Genomic DNA, 20,111 nt, shown 5'->3' with positions numbered 1-20,111 from the left:
ACCTCTATTTTCTGGCATCAGTATATTCCAGTCACTATGTCTGGCTTTGTTTCCTTGTAGGATTGCTAAGCAACTTTTAAGATGATGCCTGATGTAGTGTAATGTAGAGTTATGTGATCTTGTTTTTTTTCTCCAGTACATTAACTTTTTTGAAGTTTTAAAAACTCCTGTCATCTTTTCTTTCAGGAGTCTAACCCAGGTTTTTTATTCCCCTTCCAGTCTGCAACTCTAGGGCCATTTCTGCACAGCGGCAGAAATGACTGTCCACCTGCATAAATAATGACCGTTCGCACGTCTCGTCCAGGCAGCGCCGAGGCTGCTGTGACCCGCAGAGCCCACGGGTCATCCTGTTCACCTACCTCTTCTCCTGATCAGCTCTGGACGGCTGGAGGGATATGCCCATGCTGCTCTCCAACCTCTGGGGGTCGAAGAGCAGTGTGGGCATGTCTCTCCATCTGTCCAGAGCTGCACGGGGAGGAGAGGTAAGTGAACAGGAACCCTGAAGGGGCCAAAAATGTGCTTTGCACCGCACCGGCCAAAAGGGGCCAAAAAGGTGCTTTTGAAAAACCTTACTCGGAGCGAGTTTCAAAAGTGGCATCTGTACGCCACTTGGGGGGGGGGGGAGCACGGTGCTGCTACAATTCAGCAGCGCCAGCTGTGGAAACAGCATCCCAGGGACAGTATTTTTTACCATCCCTAGGGCGCTGTTTCCCACCTGTGCGGAAACAGCCTAAGTGTCTTTTGAGCCTCACACATCCAGATTTAACATTAGATATGTGATGAAGCTACTTCATGCTCAGTAAAACCACTAGCTCATCTAGTTCAGTATTGATAGTCACTAACAACCAGCATGGTCTCAAGCAGAGAAAAGTCTTCTGCAATATGCTATCTGAGATCTATTAAATGGAGGTGGCTGGGTAGATGCCTGGGGTTCATATGTTAAAAGACCCAGATTCCCACTTTTCAGCATCCAGTAAGTATTTTTCAATTCTTGCTTATTTCTCTTGGCACTATACTCGCTCGTTTATTTCCTTTCCTGTCTCGTCAGAAACCTTTCTCCCTCATTGATTTTGAGAATCAATAAATGCCCCTAAAACATTTCCACTGACGTAAGTTACAGACAGCTTTGATGGAGCTAATGTAATATGTAATAAAGATTTCTGGCAGCCTAAGGGTAATATTTGGTAATTTTTAAGGACAACTTTGTCTGGAGTTTGCCAGCTTTTAATTAAACCTCACTCCAGCTGTTTTTTGGTGAAATATTATATCCATTTGAAAAGTAGGCTTGAGAAATGGTAATTAAATTCCACTTACGCGAATATTGAAACTGAAAATAGGACCTAGAACACTTGAATCTCCACTGTCTTCTCTAACCAGTATACTGACTTGTTGATTTTAAACAGTAAAATGTTCTATTTTGTCCTGCTCTTTTCATTCTGGTTGTGTTTTTGCAGGAGTAGCAGCTATGAGAGTCATAGGAATGGTTGACTGATTCATACCCCACTGACTGTGGTTTACAATTTAGCAGGGAGAAGATTTCCTGTTTAAAACCAAGTCATTCCTGCCTGAGGAGTTAAAGAACCAGTATCATCATGACTGCATTCTTTATTTTTTGGAAACAAAAATTGAGAGTCTGTCTAGCCAGGGAGTACTAGGCACTATGAATCCAAGACTCAAATCCCATCAGTGGTATCTTTTATCCAGTATAATGTCCTGCATGAAACTATAGCGCAGAATAAATATGCACAGTGCCATGGTTCATATACAGTCTAAGTGTACTTTTGCTGTAAGTATACCAAATGGGCAGGGAAGCTCTGAAATAGAGCATGAACCACACTTAAAACATTAAAGTGATGTATATTTTTTCTATTTTTCAAAGGACTGACCACTTATTAGTTATTCATGGTTTCTTTTTTTCTAGTAGCAAACATAATATGTTAATCAAGTATGAACAACCAGAAGCTTTGTTCATAGGGAAAGGGATATGTGCTGAATGCTTCTTGTAATAAATGCTTAGGAGTAAGTACATGCATTGTTTTCAGATATTTATATGAAATATTTATAGTTTCCTTTGAGTCCACAGGACATGAATAAAGTAACACTCATGGCTTTCTTTCTTCCAACAAGCGTACATGGAAATGAGAGAGCATGGAGATATTTTGTTTCTGCCATCAAGTCACAGCTGACTTCTGATGACTCTAGAGTTTTCAAGGTTAGATGTTCCGAGGAGGTTCACTATTGCCTGCCATTGTGTCACATCCCTGGTTTCCCAATCAAATATTTGGAGGTCTTCCATCCAAATACTTTCTGGGGTTAAGGATTAGAGTGTGTCACTGACCCCAGGTCTCTCTGCAAGTTTTCATGGTAGAGTGGGGATTTGAACCTGGGGTTTCCAGATCCTAGTGCAGTGGTGGCGAACTGCACGGGTGCCAGAGGTGGCACTCAGAGCCCTCTCTGTGGGCACATGCAAACAGAGTCGCCCCCCCCCCCCACACACATCTAGGCTGACCTGGGCTGCTGGGCTCGATTATTAGCATTAAACCTAAGACCTAGTTTTGGGGAAGCAGTGTAGGTAACCCTGTTAAGTGCTATTAAACCCCACTGATTTTCATGCAAAGAACTAAAGCACAACCCTTTACCTGGGACTAAGCTTGGTTGCTGGCAATGGGGCTTGCTTCTGAGTAAACCCTCCTAGGGTCATGATTCACCTGTTCAAAGACTTGCACGGTTGCTTCAAAGCAAAGCCAACTACCACCAAGCTTACTCCTGAGTAACACACGCCTCAGAGCCAACCATTTTTTCCTAAACTTAAACCTCAGTATTCAGTTAAATTGCCGTGTTGGCACTTTGCAATAAATAAGTGGGTTTTGGGTTGCAATTTGGGCACTCAGTCTCGAAAAGGTTTGCTATCATTGTCCTAGTGAGTGTGACACCTAAATCACTACACCATGCTGGCTAAAATGAAAGAAAAGTCAACATTGACATTCCTGGCTGTAAATCAATTGCATTTACTTCATAGTGCAATGATTTTTCAGCATTATTAGAGATTGCTGTATACAAATTGTTGTATATTATTGAGCACTGTTGGTTTTATTAACAGGCTAGAGCAGTTCAGATTATTTCCATTATGTAGCATGAAAAATACAACGGCATGTATTTCATTATTCCATGCTTCTGTTTGAGGTAGGTGAGTACCTACCTCAAAGAACCATAACCACAAAAACTCAAATGAAAAGTATTTTCTACTGTATTACAAGTCCTTAGCTCAAATGCCACAGAAAAATCTCAATTATAAAAAATACATTCATCACATGATATTTCATCTAAGCAAACTAATTTTATATCCTAATTTTATATCCTAAAGCACTATATTTTTTCCTGTGGAACCATATTAACACTATGCATCATGCCAAACAACCTTCACAGTTATTAATGCAGTAATACAGAACTACTTTCTTCCACAGTTTTCAGTATCTAACTGGAAGTTATAGTTACAGAGGCCCATGGTGAATGAATACCTCTTTTTCCAGTCTCAGGGAGAGAAGTAATTCTACTACATGGTTTTAAAAGAATCTGCTAGTAAGAATATGTGATGATACTGCACATGTTAATTGTATTCAAGCCCAACAGTAGGCTTTGTATAAAATCTTTCGTTAATCCTGTAGATCAGCAGTTCTTCTCTACTGCATTGCACTTGCAGGCCTTTCTAAGCAACAAATAAACTGTGTGCCTTTTTAAAGCATAACTTTACAAAAATCCAAGTTGGAATCTTGCCATCCTCTGTTGTTGCTCTCAAGCCTTTGAGCATGTGGGGGAAGAGAATTCCACATCGGCTTGTAGAAAACACGGCCCCATTCCCTGTTAACATTATAGAAAACCAAAAAGATCCTTTTGGGTTGGTTTACAATGTTCTGGATAAGGTACAGAATGGAGGCATGCAGCCTACAGTGGACCGGGAGGTGTGAGACATGGCTCCATGCCTCCTTCCTCATCAAAGAACTCACCAGACACCCTTCACGAGTAACAACATTTATTGGGCTTTTTAAATTTACAGATCTTCTGTTTCCCCAGACGGTTTCATGGTGGTGGTGTGAATTTTCCTCACTCCTCCCATGCTATTCTGGCTTCTTCCCACTACCCTAGACTACACCTGATGACTTCTGGATCTCTTCCTGGCATCCAGACCCACCCCCTGACTTCTGGCTCATTTCCTTCCAATGGCTCCTAGACGTGCCTCAGCCCTGAGGGAATGCCATCTCCCCCAGTGGTGACTGCCACAGCTAGCCATCCTTGTTCTTTGGCATAGGTCATGGGCCACACCTGATCCAGAGGCTTATCTTGCTACCCTCTTCTCTCTGTAGGGAATGAGGAAGGTTCCCTGCCTCTCTCATTGAGTGACCCATTCCCAGTGGTGTAGCGCCCATGGGACGTGGCGTCTTGCACCAGATGCATGCTGGTTCAGGGGCAGAGCGGGGCGTTCTGGGGGCATGGTGTAGCGTGGCAGGGATGGACAGGGGTGCAGGGCACACACAAAACCCAGGCGCAGTTCCCCCTTTCTATGGCTCTATGCTTTCCCCTCTGTCAACTCCTTTATACCACCTTCCAGCTGGGGAAATGGAGTCAGTGACCCATCCCAGCCACAATACTGAAAGATAAAAAGAAACCAAACTGGTTCTCAACATAGCCCACTTAATAAGCAAGTGAACTAGGTAATGCTCAGAACTGCACTGTCTGTTTAAAAAAAATCAGTGTATAGGAAAAGTATCAAACTGAGCCCTTGGAGAATATATTGCTCCATTAACTCCATATTTTAGAATCTGTGGGAATATGACAGTTGTCTATTTCCTATTATTTGCTATCAGCCATATGAAGTATCTCCCCTAGGGGGTAGCTATGCAGGATTTATTTCTCTATCTGCTTTCTCCTTGTAAAATTTTCTGTTATTTTAAGACAGGTTTGCAATGTTGTTCACTAATATCTCTCATATGTGCATTTTATAATGAAATATATTCAATCATCTTTCCTTTCAGAACATTATACTCTTGGTAAAAACCTTCTACTTCATTTAAATAATTCTGCTTATTTCCCATACACCACAATAATCTTTCTAGCCAATATCTGATATTTGTTACGTGTCATGTGAACTATGACTAGTACTGTGTGACATAATGCAAAAAATAAGCACATAGGAGAAAAGATCAGGACTACCAATATTAGTTTTTCCTTTCCAGTGGTGCAGCAAATCCCTGGCATCACTTTCGCTCTGAAGTCATACATAAATATACAGTTTTTCTCCATGCCTTCAGCTTCAGACTGTGAAATTTCAGATGTTATGCATGAAAGGAAAGATGCTCTGTGTGCAGTGACTCAATGGCTTTACTGCCTTTAAAGTTCTCTGTACTGTTGAGGTCTAGGTGGGACAGAAGTAAAAGAGATTTCCTGATCGTAGTATTTTGGACTTTTGTTTGTCATACCTCAGCAATCCTTAGGTTATTTGACAAGCCATTTTTGAAACTCAGATGATCCTCAAAAGTAATTTGTAGCTTGGCAAAGAAGAAAAATAAGAAAAGTTCACATCCTTTGGTTTGTTTCCTCATCTCAGGATCCTTGTTCCCTTGTCCATCTGAGATGTAATTTGAAACTGGAATTGTCACAAGGCATCTAATTATTCTCTAATACCAATTCCCATAAGTTAGTGTGACAACGTATGAGATTTTGCCCAGATCTGCAGAGTTTTCCTTCATTTGACATTGATGATTGATGAAACAGGCAATCCTAAGAGGCAGAGGGACAGACTGCATCTCTAAGTCACTGTGTAAACAATGCAAAGGTGATAATGGAGATTATTTAATTTAAAACATGAATAAAGGCATTGGTGGCAGCAGGAATAGGGAACCTGTAGAAAAGCAATATGAGATTGTGACCCTGATAATAAATATTTATGTTACTCTGAATTTGTTGATATAACGTCGCTACAGAGCACTGCACACCAAGACAACTAGACATAAGAACAGTTTTTTCCCGAATGCCATCACTCTGTTAAACAAATAATTTCCTCGATAATGTTAAACTATTTATTATATATTTATTATATAATTACTGCACTACTTTTTTCATCATTCTTATTACCCATCTCCTCCCACTTATGACTGTATGACTATAGCCTGTGCTGACATTTCATTTTAATTCATTTTATTTTATGATTTTACATTTTATGGTTTTGTTACTATTGATTGTTTCCTGATTGCTTACTAGACCTATATGACAATCATTAAGTGTTGTACCTTATGATTCTTGACAAATGTATTTTTCTTTTATGTACACTGAGAGCATATGCACCGGAGACAAATTCCTTGTGTGTCCAATCACACTTGGCCAATAAAGATTCTATTCTATTCTATTCTATTCTATTCTATTCTATTCTATTCTATTCTAATTGTTTTAATATGTCTTGAATTTTACTATACACATGAAAACAGCTTGGAGTGGTCACAGTTTTCGGGAAAGTGTGTGTGTGTGTGCAATTTTATTTAATTATATATATGTACTGATAATTGGTATTGAAGCACAGAGGAACAAGGTCAGACTGCTTCAACATGGCATAATGGAAACATAGATGTACAAGCAAGAGGGCCAGTGGCATTCAGCAACAACTTTTTCCATAGTGAGCAATGGTGTGTGTCTCCATAAAACATGGTGCTATGTCTGCAGGATGGCTTTAAGCATTGTGAAGTTCTGTAATTTGTTTTCAGGGAGAGACTTAAAAGATGTGTGGCAGCCTTTGGGGCTTATTCTTAATTGTTTCCACTGCTTTAAACAGTTTTGCTTTGAAAGCCCAAGTGATGCTTGTTAGCATTCGGTTTGCATGGAAGGTAAGATGTTTGCAAAATCAAATTATGCAACAATGAAATTTCTTGCATTTATGAGTTCCTTAACAGAGTTCAGACATAGTATTTACATTATTTAATGCTTTCTACTGATACTGCTGAGGAAGTTGGTTGTTTCTAAAGAAAAAGTGATTGTGAACAAAAGTATTCTGATTGACTGAACCAATGGAGAATCTGTTATTCTTCTGGATTACGGACCTAGCTACACATGGATTTATATAATTCTTTCACAAAATTCATTTGTAACAAAAAAGAGTCTCAAATGCAGAATTAGAGTACCGAAAGAGTAGTATGAAAAAAAGATGCTTTATGTTTTCATTTTCTGCATATTGTTTAGCTAAATTTGTCATCCAAGCTACTTTCTTCATGGAGGGGAAGGCAGTTGCAAGGAGCAAATTTGGGTATGCAAACTATTGGAAAGAAAACATCCTCTCTTCAATAGTCTCTCAGTTCCTAAATGTTGCTTCTGAGGCGGATTACCAACTGTAGCCTGTTCCCCACTCTTGCCCTGGTCTAGCACAAAAAGTCACACCAGAAGTGCTCTCACTTTGTGAGAAGCATGTGAGAGGCAAGAGGAAGCGAGCTAGGCAGAGGCGTAGTAGGGCAAAATGGCATCCAGGGCAAAATGGCACCCATGCCCTGTGGTAGCTATGCCCCTCAACTCCACTTACCTGAGCTGGCGGTGGTCCGGGCTGCCTGGCGGGGCCAAGAGGTGCTTGGCCTCTGCCAGGCCTGGCGTGGCCGGGGCTGGTCGAGGGAGAAAGGAGAGGGGTTTGGGGAGTGATTTTGTACCCCCATGGGTGCCATCCCCTCCTCCCCATGCCAACTTGGACGAGCCAAATTAGCACGGTGGAGGTGTGGGGGCCCCCCAAATCCCCTCATGGCACACCCCTCCTCCCCCGCACTGACTCGGGGGCCGAGTTGGGGGAGGAGGATGTGGGGGCAATTTTGACCCCACATGTCCCTGGGGTTGCTCTGCCCCTCGGGTCAGGACAAGAAATCTTACCCTAACACCCCTTCTATCTCAGCATGCCGCAAAGAGGAAGTGCACCAGGAGAAGATTTCTTGCCCCAACATGCTTCTGGTCCCACTGCACACCAGAGTGATAGTGGGTAATTGGCCGGAGAGTGCCTTTCGTTAGAAAAGAAAACTCTTCATTAGAATAAATGGTGGGAAAAATAATCTGTATCAGCCACTGCAATGGACAGTGTTTGCTAATGCTCAGAGGAATAACTGGGTGATATTTTATTAATGAGAACTAATAGATGTTTTCTTAGTGAGGCATCTTTTGTCTAATCTTAGTATTCTGCCTGTGTTGCTTGTGTGACAAAAATAAGTCTGAGCAGTTTTGAATTTGGGCTCAGAGACAGGTAGACAGAGAAGAAAGAATTTTGGTTGAACTTGGCTGAAGCTGGAGAACAGCTTTTAGACGTGTCGTGCACGTGTGCAAATATTAGTCTTTAGAGCACAGGATTACTGGTGATGCTACTTCCTTATAGGTGTCTATTGGCTACACTGCAGAGTATCTATATTTGTAAACAAGCAAATATTACAAAAATTTCCAGTGCTTTTTCATTAAACCCCTGTTTGTTCTTAAACCAGTCTATGTCAATATATCTAATTTTCAGTATTTCTACATCTGTGAATACTTAAATCTGGAGATAGGAGCCATATACAGATAAGACTTATCTTTCTACTAATCAGAAAAAGGCTCCAAATTTGCAGAAAAATCAGAAATATTTAAAAAGGGGGGGTTAAATCAGGGGTCCCCAAACTACGGCCCGGGGGCCAAATGTGGCCCCCTGAAGGCATTTATCCGGCCCGCCAGGCATGGCGGCAATGGCTCCATTCATGTGCAGTGGGGACTTGAGGGAGAGGAGGAACCGGCCCCAACGGCTGTTGATTGCAGTTACATGATGGCACCCTCAAATCTCCATGAATTTTCTGACCCAGAGTTGGAAACCTTACATGTGGCAACGCCTGCTCCGCCCTTCCCTCTCAGCTACTCCATGTGTTGCTCTCAGGCTTTCTGTTCCGCCTCACTCCCATTGGCATCAGCCAGGCTGGTGAATCGCTCGCTGGCTGCTAGGGAGGAAAGAAGATACCTGATCCTGGGTTAGATGGAATGCTTCATTGGGAAAGTTCTGCCTTTTTTTTTTTTTTTTACAGGGGAAGGTATTCCACAGCCTCCCCAACAATATTTGGAGCCCACCCTGTACTTGACATACTTTGGTCACTGTTCTAAAAATAGACCATGACAGAAAGGCTGAAAGGTGAAATCAAACATTTTACAATCATTTGTGTATAGGAATTTGTTCATAGTTTTTTTTAAGTCCGGCCCTCCAACAGTCTGAGGGACAGTGAACTGGCCCCCTGTTTAAAAAGTTTGGGGACCCCTGGGTTAAATCCTTCCAAAATAATAGAAGCAGAATTGTGGCTTTAAGCATTAATTCCTTCAGTGTCTGTTGCTAGGTGATCACAGTAGTATGGCCAACCTTCAAGCCTTGATTTCTGTCAATAAAAAACAGGGGGAGGGACCCTTTCCAGGGCCATTGAAGGAGGACTGATAGGGGTCAGGCCTGGGCAACTTGATACCACATGACTTGCAGGACTCACCCAAACTTGCCTGCTTGCTACTATTCAGCAAAAGCTACCCCACAGACACCAGTGACACCATAGAGATTAAGCAAGTGTTGATAGATATGATTTTTGGTCACTAACAGTGCAATTACCCACAGAGTTCATGGGACTTTAAAGAGTGTAACTCTGTTAAGGACTGCACTGTGTCTGTATATATCAGTGTGTGCACTGATATATATCCCCCCACACATATCTTAATTATAGCAAATCAACTATCCCTTTTAAAGTGTTGTGGGTTATTTAATTACTGACAATTCAAGGGTAAAATACTCAATTCACCTCATAGACTAGAAAAGGAAAGGATATTTAATTTCCTGAAATATGAGTTACAAAATAGTTTCAAAATTGAGGAATTTGATGGTTTAAAGTTTTAAAATAACTGCCTTTAGGTCTTTAGTGCGATTTATCTTTGTTTGGAGCATGCTATTCAATGGAGGATTATGGGGTTTGTTGCAGTATGTGCCCCTCTAGAAAAATGGCCTTTTTATGAATATATGAAATTGCCTTATACTGACGGATCCGTGGGATTCCTTTAGCTCAGCATTCTTTACAGTGACTGGCAGCAGTTTTCCTGAGTCACAGGCAGGCAAAGGCTTTTCTCATCTTATTACCTGAAGTCATTTAATCAGAGATATCAAGGACTAAATCTGGGACATTCTGATTGCATGTCATTTGGCTCTGCTACTGAACCATAGCTCTTCTGTGTACTTTTTGCATATGGTTTGGGATCACTAGTATAAATTCAAATAGTGTCTTACTAAAGACCCCAGCAGGAAATTAAAGCTTTACAAAGCATAGCTAATAGTATATCTACGGGAAAAAAAAAAGAGAGCTTTGGTATAAAAATGAAAGATTCTGCAAAGGTATACCTTCAAACGAAGGATATTTATCAGATCCAATTTAAATGAACTAAGAGACATTGCAAGAAGACTATATGGCACTCTCACTCTCTGTGTCTGATGCTAATTCTACAGAGTCCTTCGTAATATGGGCATCATTAGATCCCTGCTAGGTAGGGTCCCTCCTGACAGTCATGAGATTTGGGGTGTGTGTGTGTGTGTGTGCAGGGGATGGTGATCAGGTGTGCATTCAATGATGTCATGTCTGACTCAGCCAGAGGCTGCCTTCTCAAGGTTGACTCGAGAAAGAAAGCTTGGGGGCGGGGATGAGAAGAGCTATTATTGCTTCACAAGATGACACCCCATTAGGAGAAGGTCCCATAAGTTCTGCCCACCCTAGTGTTGAAGAAGAAGTGCTCCAATCGCTATCCCACCCTTTGAGTCACCTTCTTCCACCTGCTGACCATCTGATTGGGCAGTTACAAGAATCAGAAGGCAATTGCCCACCCTTAGCAGACATCTGGGAACCCTGCTGCTAGCCCAGATTAATTTTGGGGTGGGTGAAGGGAAGTGGCATAAAATGTAATTGTTCTGAAGGGGATGATACAACATTTTTATGGGGAATAGCAAAAAATTAAGTCGTTTGTAAAACTAGGTGTTTGTAAAATACATTTTAAGTTAGAGTAGCAATTAAGGGCCTCTGCTTAACTTGGGATTCCTTCATATCACATTGTAGATGGTCTTTACCCTAAGTTGATGAGAGTAGAAGATACAGGAATGAAATAATTTCCAAATGTCAGCAAAATCAATGTAGGAGTTATGTGTTGAACTGGTTGTTGTGGGTTTTCCAGGCTGTGTGGCCATGGTCTGGTAGATCTTGTTCCTAACGTTTCACCTGCAACTGTGGCTGACATCTTCAGAGGTGTATCACAGAGAGAAGTCTGTGTGTAAAACCCACAACAACCAGTTGAATCTGGCCATGAAAGCCTGCGACAATACATTATGTGTTGAACTTTTCTGCGTACCTGGGTGAGGATTCTTCAGAATGAGGAAGGAATATCCTTCTGCCTCAATCACTGATGGTAATAGGAAACAGTTTATTATGGTGAATTTCTCTCTTTGTGTCATTTATGTTAATAGCCCCATTCGGATAACATAATAACCTCTGTTTACAATAGGCTGAATATGGACATGGCTTGTTTGTTTGTGTGTGCCTTCCTGCTCTATCCTTGTTTGTTTGTTTGTGTGTGCCTTCCTGCTCTATCCTTGATATGGAGGATAATTGAAAGCATCCTAATTTTAGAACCAGGATATTGAATTAATATCCTGTTTGGTGTGCGTACAGATATAAGTGCTTGGGAAAACTGAAGGTTTTTTTTCCTTTACACAATCTGGGATTCTGAGTATGGATGAAACCGTTGCCTAAAATCCTGTGTTGTGGGGGAAAAAACTCTCTAGTTTGTCCTGGTGCTGTGTATTCAAATATCACCACAACAAATTGGAGCTCAATTGAAGGTTTAGGTCACATTCCTTGTACAAGGAGAGACAGAGGAGGAAATACAAACATGGCAAGCAAGCTGTGTTCGTGTCTGTCACAAACAAAGTTTAATGTGATGAATGAATGTGATCAGTAATGTTATTATTAGAGAGACTCCTGGCAAGAAATATTTGTAGTGCACATGCACTTTTCATTTCAGTGCCTGTTTTATTTAAAATCAGCTGAACAAGAGTCACATTAAGCCTTGGGAGTAGAAATGCCCTGCCAAATGGCATCTTGCTCTGTGTAGTGGATCAATGATAGGCATGTTAGTCCGGGAAGAGGCTAGTGTTTGTCATCTGAGCGTCTTTTCCTGAATGCTAGTAATTAAAAACTGTCTCAACAACAAAATTGTTTTGGCCTCCTGGGCTTTATTTTAAGTTCTATTAAATCAAAACCCTGTGTTTATAATACAGAGACCTCTTGTAACTTATGGGGTTTTGATGCAAGTTTTAATAAGTCACAAGTTTTTAATACAAGTCTTTTGACACTGTTTATGCTGTCTTTCTGATGAATTCTGATGAATATTTTTTGTTTCAATCCTCAGGCCAGGAAGATCCAAACAGCTTGCGGCACAAATACAACTTCATTGCAGATGTGGTAGAGAAGATAGCACCAGCTGTGGTTCACATTGAATTGTTTCGCAAGTAAAGATATTCAGATTTTATTGTTCTCCTGGAGATTTTTTTTTAGCTGTGAAAATACTGATTTATGTAGAGGCTGTTATCAACACAAAAATAACATTACTTATTAAGCGTTTTAAAATTATTTTTAGTTTAATGTGTTGTGAGAGGTCCTGAGTATCTAATTTCCTATGGTATTGCAAAGCCATTTATCTTGTGTCATTTTTTTGATGTTCAGAAAGTGCTGTTCTTCTTGATATAGAAATTGCCTGTTTTTCAGGTTGCCTTTTTCAAAGAGGGAAGTTTCTGTTGCCAGTGGCTCAGGTTTCATTGTTTCTGAAGATGGATTAATAGTTACAAATGCCCATGTGGTCACAAATAAGCACAGAGTGAAAGTGGAACTGAAGAATGGTGTCACGTATGAAGCTAAAATGAAAGATATTGACGAGAAGGCCGATATAGCCCTAATAAAAATAGATACTCAGGTGAGTTAATGTTGATACATTCACTATGTGGCCAATATCTACATATTCTTTGTAAAAACCATTTTAACATAATGTGATTTTAAAGAAAAATATTAATACTTGCAAACAAATATTAACCATGGATAGTTTAAAGTAAGTGCATTGAATTTCTTTCAGGCTCTGGCATTGCAGTGGAGTCTGAGGCTGTCTCCTCCTCCAAATTTCCTTTAATAGGGCTTGCCCTGGGGGACAAACCTAAAAAAAAAAGTGAAGATAGAGGTTTTAACAGCACTTGCTCCTGCCTGTAATTCTCCCTGTTTGCTTCTAGGGTTGGCGATTCGGGTAGCCTGAATTGCGGAATATGCCCGAATCAGTGCCAATTTGGGCATATTCGGGCCATTTTCAGCCCAGATGCAGTGGCCCCAAATGCGAGCTGATCCGAATACAAAATATTGCTGTTTGGGATCCAGCGGCATTCAAGGATCGTTTAAAGTGGCTGCTTGTACTCCCTTAAAACAATGATTAAAGAAAGAAAAAGAAACTAAAGGATCCTCCCTCCCACCCCCCGCACCCCCAGGGTTTGATGGCATTTGGGGATTGTTTAAAGGGACTCCCAAATGCTGCTGAATCCCGGGTGAGGGGTGGATTTTTCAGGACCCCATATAAAATAAACTTCAATAAAATAAAGCTGAATCCTAATTTTACCAAATATTTTTTATATTGCTCAACCTCAACAATCCTGTTTCTTCTGCCTTTACCTCCTGGGATGCCTTATAGGGCTGCTGGCCAAAGGAGGTCACTGCAGCCTGGTTTTTAACCCCCTTTCCAAAGAAGCCTTCCTGGCTCCCACAATGGATGAGGAATGGGTCATTGCCTGTGGCAGGATTATGCTGCCTCTCTGTTACCCTTGTTGCGTTGTGCCTCTGCTGTTGTCTCTTGGGGGTTGGCTGCTGGCTGGCCCCTGACTGGTCCAGTGTCTCTGAGTGTCATGGGAAGCTGGTCCTTTGACACCACATTGGGCTTCTGTGGTCCTGTCTAGATGGTTCATTAGCATGGTCTGGAGTTTATGTGCCCTTGAAGGTCAGTGTGGGGGCAGGAGGTCTGACCCTGGAGAACTTTTAAATAAATATGCTAGACATGGAAGGCTGTAAAGAGTAATTTTGGCCTACTGCATGTTGGTTTCCAGAAGAGATCCATGTGGTACTGGTCATCAGAGTAATCACAAGTTGTCAGCGCTGAAAGTCAGTTAATTCCATAACTATACTGTGTTTTTAAAACATGGGCAAGTTATGTTTGCTTCAGCAGCTTTATAAAAGTCACTTTACCATGATGGGTTCCAATATAGCTGCTTCATGCACATGAAGATGAGGTCATTTGTTTGGATAATTTTCACCTAGTCAGGATGGGGACAATGAATTGAATGGGAAAGATAGGCACAGCTGGCCCTTCTGATAGAGTTCCAGAATTCATATACCGTATATACCGGCGTATAAGACGACTGGGCATATAAGACGACCCCCCCCACTTTTCCAGTTAAAATATAGAGTTTGGGATATACTCGCCATATAAGAGTACCTGGCATATAAGACGACCCCACACTTTACAGATGATTTCCCAGGGTTCAAAAGTAGTCTTATATGCCAGTATATACAGTACACTTATTAAGAAAAATTAGCTAAAACAATATTCCTCTCCGTATTTTTAAATTGTATTTAAAATTTATAAGTCCAATTTCAAAAAGAACTATACACTTGGCAACTGCTTAGAAAAATGTTAATATTGGGGGGGGGGAACAGGTCAGCGGAGCGGATCACACCTTATTGCTGTGTATGTTTCTGTTATGTATTTTAATATATTTTAATTGTGAGAGTACATCCAGGACAACAGCAGAGCATAGACAAGAAAAAATGTTAGAACTGAGGGTGTGGCTGAACTTTTCACATTGTGGGAGCTGCATACTCCCTAAAAGAATACCCTGCAGTCATAGCTGTCAGTATGGCTAGTGAAACCTTTTGTGGGAGTTAACCAGGTTTTCACTCTTCTTCATCTGAAGAGTCACATCTTTTCTAGGAAGAATCTTTCTCTTTTTTATCCATTACATTGTCCACCTGGGAGTACAGACAGTTGCTGTGCAGATGTGTCCTAATTTAGCCTTGGAAGGGAAATGTACAATTAAGATACAACTCACTTTCTTTGGACTGCATTCTCTGGCATGTTTTTTTTTTCTCCGAAATGTAGCAAGAATAATGTTTGTTTATGCCCTAGAGTGCTCTCTCGTTTTCATGTGGTTAGTTGCTTTGCCACTGTATTTGTGCTATTTCAAAACCTCTCTTTAATACATTGCAGGTGGACATGTTGTGCTATATAGTTTGGCATCTGTGAAGGGACAAATGCTGTTTTATTTTCCATTGCATATGAGTTTGAGGAAATGGGGACACATAAATCTTGAGCCAATTTTTCAGAACCCATAGAGCTACTTGGCTGTCGTAACTGCTCAGTCATTTTCATGCAGTTGTGCTGAATACATTTATTGGCTGAACATATGAAGGGTGTCTTCACAGAGCATTTTGATTCTAGCTTTACTCTTATATATGTGTGTGTGTGTGGGGGGGGGGTGTTTGTGTACACAAACACACATATGTTGGTAGTTTATGTAATAGTTTATATGTTAGCAGTGCATATATAGTTGGTAGATTAGTTGGTAGAGGCCATATGTGTCTGCTTATAGTATAGAAGACGTACCCACATTTAAGAAGAAGTTACACGTATTTAGAATGTATCATCTGAATGAGTAAATAATGTATAGGTGACCCCCTTCTGGAAGTGACAGTCCTTTTCTAAAGCAAAATAACTGATTTAGATTTCAGTTTATTGCCTGATTTAAGCCAGCACTGCAATCTTTAATATAACTGTTATCAGGTATATAAAGTTGCTTTTTACTAAACAAATATTTATTTATTTATTTATTTATTTATTTATTTATTTATTTATTTATTTATTTATTTATTTATTTATTTATTTATTTATTGGTTGCATTTTTATACCGCCCTCCCCCGAGGGGCTCAGGGCCGTGAACAAACAGAATAGGGCACATAAATCAAGCTAAAATCCAATAAATATTTAGATAATTAAAACGCAGCAGTGTTAAAAATCAGCATAAAGATGGCGCCTACTATCAAGTCCCCTAAAAACAAAAGGGGGAAGGGGGACGGCAGAACCCACTGATGTTCTAGGGGGGGAGGGGCCCATCAGCAGCCAGCCTCCCCAAAGGCCCGACGGAACAGCTCGGTCTTACAGGCCCTGCGGAACTCGTTAAGGTCCCGCAGGGCCCTGACAGCTGGAGGGAGAGCGTTCCACCAGGCCGGGGCCAGGGCTGTAAAGGCTCTGGCCCGGGTGGAGGCTAACCGCATCATTGAGGGGCCAGGGATCACCAGTAAGTTGGCCTCTGCCGAACGCAGAGACCGGTTTGGGACGTATGGGGTCCTATATGACTCTGTTTGCATACAGATCTTGTGGCCTTTCTCTGAGTTGTGGTGGTGGAAGGTGCTTTCAAAGTGCAGCCAATCCCCTTTGGGGATTTCAAGGCAAGAAGCTGAGGTGGTTTGCCATTGCCTGCCTCTGTGTAGTGACTCTGGATGAATTTCTTATCAAAATATTAACATGGGCAGACCCTGCTTAGTTTCCAACATCAGATGAGATCAGGGTAGCCAGGGCAATCCAAGTCAGGGCATACTGGACATACCTTTTGCCAGACTTCTAAAGTTGCAGCCACCCTCGTCCCCTTTAGCAGGATTTATCAAAGACCTGAGCCCAGTTTTTCTCACACCCCTAGACCAACATCACAAAAGGGGATGCCTGTTTGTTGTGATGTACAGCAAATATAATTAAAATCTTAAAATTCAATCCTAAAATGTCACAACAATTAAATAATTAAAAGATATGTTCTGGTACTCAGCTGAAAGTGACAGAATAAATCCAGTAGGTCATAAAAGTTAAGTCAAAACTCAGATTGAAACAAGGCTATCAAAAGCCCTGACCTGACTTAGATAGACCCTCGGTAGCTTGATCTCATCTGATCTCAGAAGCTAAGCAGGGTTGGCCCTGGTTAGTATTTGGATGGGCAGCCTCCAAGGAATACTGGAGTCATAACAGCAAAGCAGGCAATGGCAAATCACTTCCAAATGTTTCTTGCCTTGAAAACCGTACTGGGTCATCTTAAGTAAACTATGACTTGACAAAGTGCGCGCATGTGCGCGCGCACACACACGCACGCGCGCACGCGCGCGCACACACACACAGAGTTTACATTTCTTCACTGGGTACCTGTAGAGATGGAGACAATGAAACAACTTGGGACAAAGAATTCCAGAACAGTATGGCAAGCCCTGCTACATCTGGAGCTAGCTTGACCTCCAGCAAGATGGATTCTTCATCAGGGACTCCCCATGGGAAGGGAAGACTGTATAGAAGTGACATTCACTGAGATAGACTGACTGAGGCCATTTAGGTCTTTGAAAGCCAACAGCAGCAACTTTAACCTGGCCTGGAAACAAATAGGAAGCTAGAATAGTTGTTGGATCAGACATAAAGTGACCACACCTGCTGACACTAAACAGAAGCTTGGCTGCTGCCCTTTGCTCTAGCTGAAGTTTACAAACTATATTTTGGGCAGCCACACTGAAAATGCATTATAGTAGTCTAATCTAGAGGTAAGACTCAAGAAAGTAATCCAGGAAGGATTCTGCAATTTTCTGAACATGTAGTTTGACTGTTAGGAGATTACATTCAGCCTGACCAATGATCGATCCCCACAGTACAATATATGTCAATCCCGTGGATCAGAACCCAATAAATACTCGAATGGTTCAAGGATTTTATTGGCAGACTTCAGAGAACAAGGAAGAAGACGATTCTGGCAAAAAGGCGCCAAGCAATTGATAATATGACCCCCACTTCCCCACCCCCACATGAGAACAGTACAGCAAAAAGAAACCCAGACTCGAGGTCCATCCCAGCAGTAGACACTCACAGCCAGACAGAAAAATAGCCAAGCCCTCAAAAGCGAAAGCAACTCCACACAGTTCCCCCCACCAAAAGCCAGGCCTGACAGTGTAACAGGATACTTTGACCTATCGTGATCCACATACTTGATAGGGACAAGTGTGTGTTATGTATAAGTAAGCGCATTTATAGAAGAATAAAGTACCAGCCACCACATTTTATTCATACAATGCTTAGAGTGCAATCAGACTATTTTAAAGAAGGATGCTGTCAATTTTCTTCTGAAGAGTGCATAGTTTTCCCTTGCTTTTTAATTGTTTTAACAGATGAGTTAACTAAATGGTGATTTAGTCATCCTTTTTTTACTGTTTCCCATGCTTTCTAGGATTGGATTCCCTTCAACTTTACCACAAGGAAATTATATGTATGGGCAAAATGTAATGATTTTGTTTCCATATGTCCATTCCACTGTATCCATTAGTTGACAGAGCAGATAATTGGAGAAAGTTTTAGATGGTTACATGGATAAGTTGTGGAGTGTATTTGCTGTTGGTCTGACATGAATTATCTCCATTTTCTTGTTTATGCTTGACTGGGGAAAAGGGGGCAGAAGTGAAAACCTGTTATATGTAGAAAACAAAGGAGGGAATTCACTGAGCTGACTGTTCTGGTCACTGCTGCAAGCTGCAGTTTTGGCAACAGTTAACAGAGGAAGTGCACTGATGAATACACACAGTGGCTGAGTGCAGCTATTTCCTTTTAAGCATTGTTTCCTGAATTATTTGATGTATTGTTTTTGGAAGGAGGAAAACGATATGATGTAGGAAATATTACAGTGTGTATTTTGTTCTAGTGGTTGCAGATTGTGAAGAGGTATATATTTCATCATTCCTTCCTCATCCTCTGAGGCCAAAGCGAAAAAAGCAGATTTATTTATAGCCTATCCTTAGCATTATGTAACAAGGTTTTGTTTTGTCACTTCAACATCCTTAACATAAAAGGCTGGATCCAGGGAACTGTGAGCTGAGTGCGCAGCAGTACTTTTTGCCTGCTTCTTGCCTAGCCTTCTTTTTGAATCCCTTGAGAACCAAAGGTTTTGTTCTTTGGGCAGACTCTTTAAAGACAGAGATAACATTATTCTGCTGCTTATTGGGCCAGACCTTAAAAACCTTGCTATTATCTATGGTAAAAAAATTACAAAACCAACTCATGAACATTTTCTATATGATTTCATACTTCTGACATTTCTAAAAAAGTTACATTTTTAGAGCCACGTGTGTACCATTTTCCTTTAAGTAAGGTTCTTTTGGCTCAGAGCAAGCTGCTTGCATAAACAAAATGGGAAGTTGAATAAGATATTAAATTGTAGGCACCAGTAGCATTAACTGGTTCCTACTGACCAACCCATTTTTTCCGTGGGGAAATATAATGTAATGAGAACCAGATCTGTTAAACTGAGATTTCCACTGGCTGTTTCCATATGGTTGTTGACCTAACCGTCATGGAGATATAGTACAACTGGATAATTTTAGTAAGAAATCTTGGGAAATGAGGCTTTTCTATTAGCTAACAATGTTGAATAGGAATTTTGGACAATGATAACATAAGAGAAAAACTAAGGAAGGGAGGACGAAGTTAAAATGACAGAGCAAACAGTCATAATGAACTGGCTAATTGGTCTATTTAGTAGACTTTCTAGTTGGCTGCAGCCACTCACCAAAGCTGAATATCTTTTTACTGAAAGAGTCCTGTATTGAATCTGAGACCTTTTGAAAGCTCATTGAATGGGTGTTTCCTGTATGAGAAACTGTAAGCAAAATAATGAGAGTATTAATTTATCAATTCCACAGGTATACATAAAACCACGTTATTTTTAGTCAAACTGTTAGTCCATCAAAGTCAGTACTATTCACATTGACTGGTAGCATCTCCCCAGGGTCTTGGGTAGAGAAGTCTTTCACGTCACCTTTTCTTGATTATTTTGAACTATAAAGAGTAGAGATTTAACCTGGAACTCTTTGCAACAAAGTAGATCCTCTAGATTAGTGGTGGGATTCAAATGGAGCAACCACTGGTTCAAGCACACCCTGCCATACGCTCCCCATCATGCGCCCCTCACC

At 41.0% G+C, this 20,111-nt stretch overlaps 1 protein-coding gene across 2 annotated transcripts in view; it reads left to right on the top strand.

Moving 5' to 3' along the window:
- HTRA1 (HtrA serine peptidase 1) overlaps positions 1-20,111 on the top strand; it is a 64,071-nt gene that overhangs the window by 13,944 nt on the left and 30,016 nt on the right. For both annotated transcript variants that reach the window (XM_048506570.1, XM_048506571.1), the window contains exons 2-3: positions 12,451-12,550; positions 12,807-13,011. In XM_048506570.1, the coding sequence (XP_048362527.1) occupies positions 12,451-12,550; positions 12,807-13,011 (305 nt within the window). The remainder of the gene's footprint in view (positions 1-12,450; positions 12,551-12,806; positions 13,012-20,111) is intronic.

Source organism: Sphaerodactylus townsendi, linkage group LG08, assembly GCF_021028975.2.
Source record: "Sphaerodactylus townsendi isolate TG3544 linkage group LG08, MPM_Stown_v2.3, whole genome shotgun sequence".
Taxonomy (NCBI): domain Eukaryota; kingdom Metazoa; phylum Chordata; class Lepidosauria; order Squamata; family Sphaerodactylidae; genus Sphaerodactylus; species Sphaerodactylus townsendi.
Note: the sequence above shows the minus strand (reverse complement) of the source record. Positions and strands in the feature narration are given on the sequence as shown.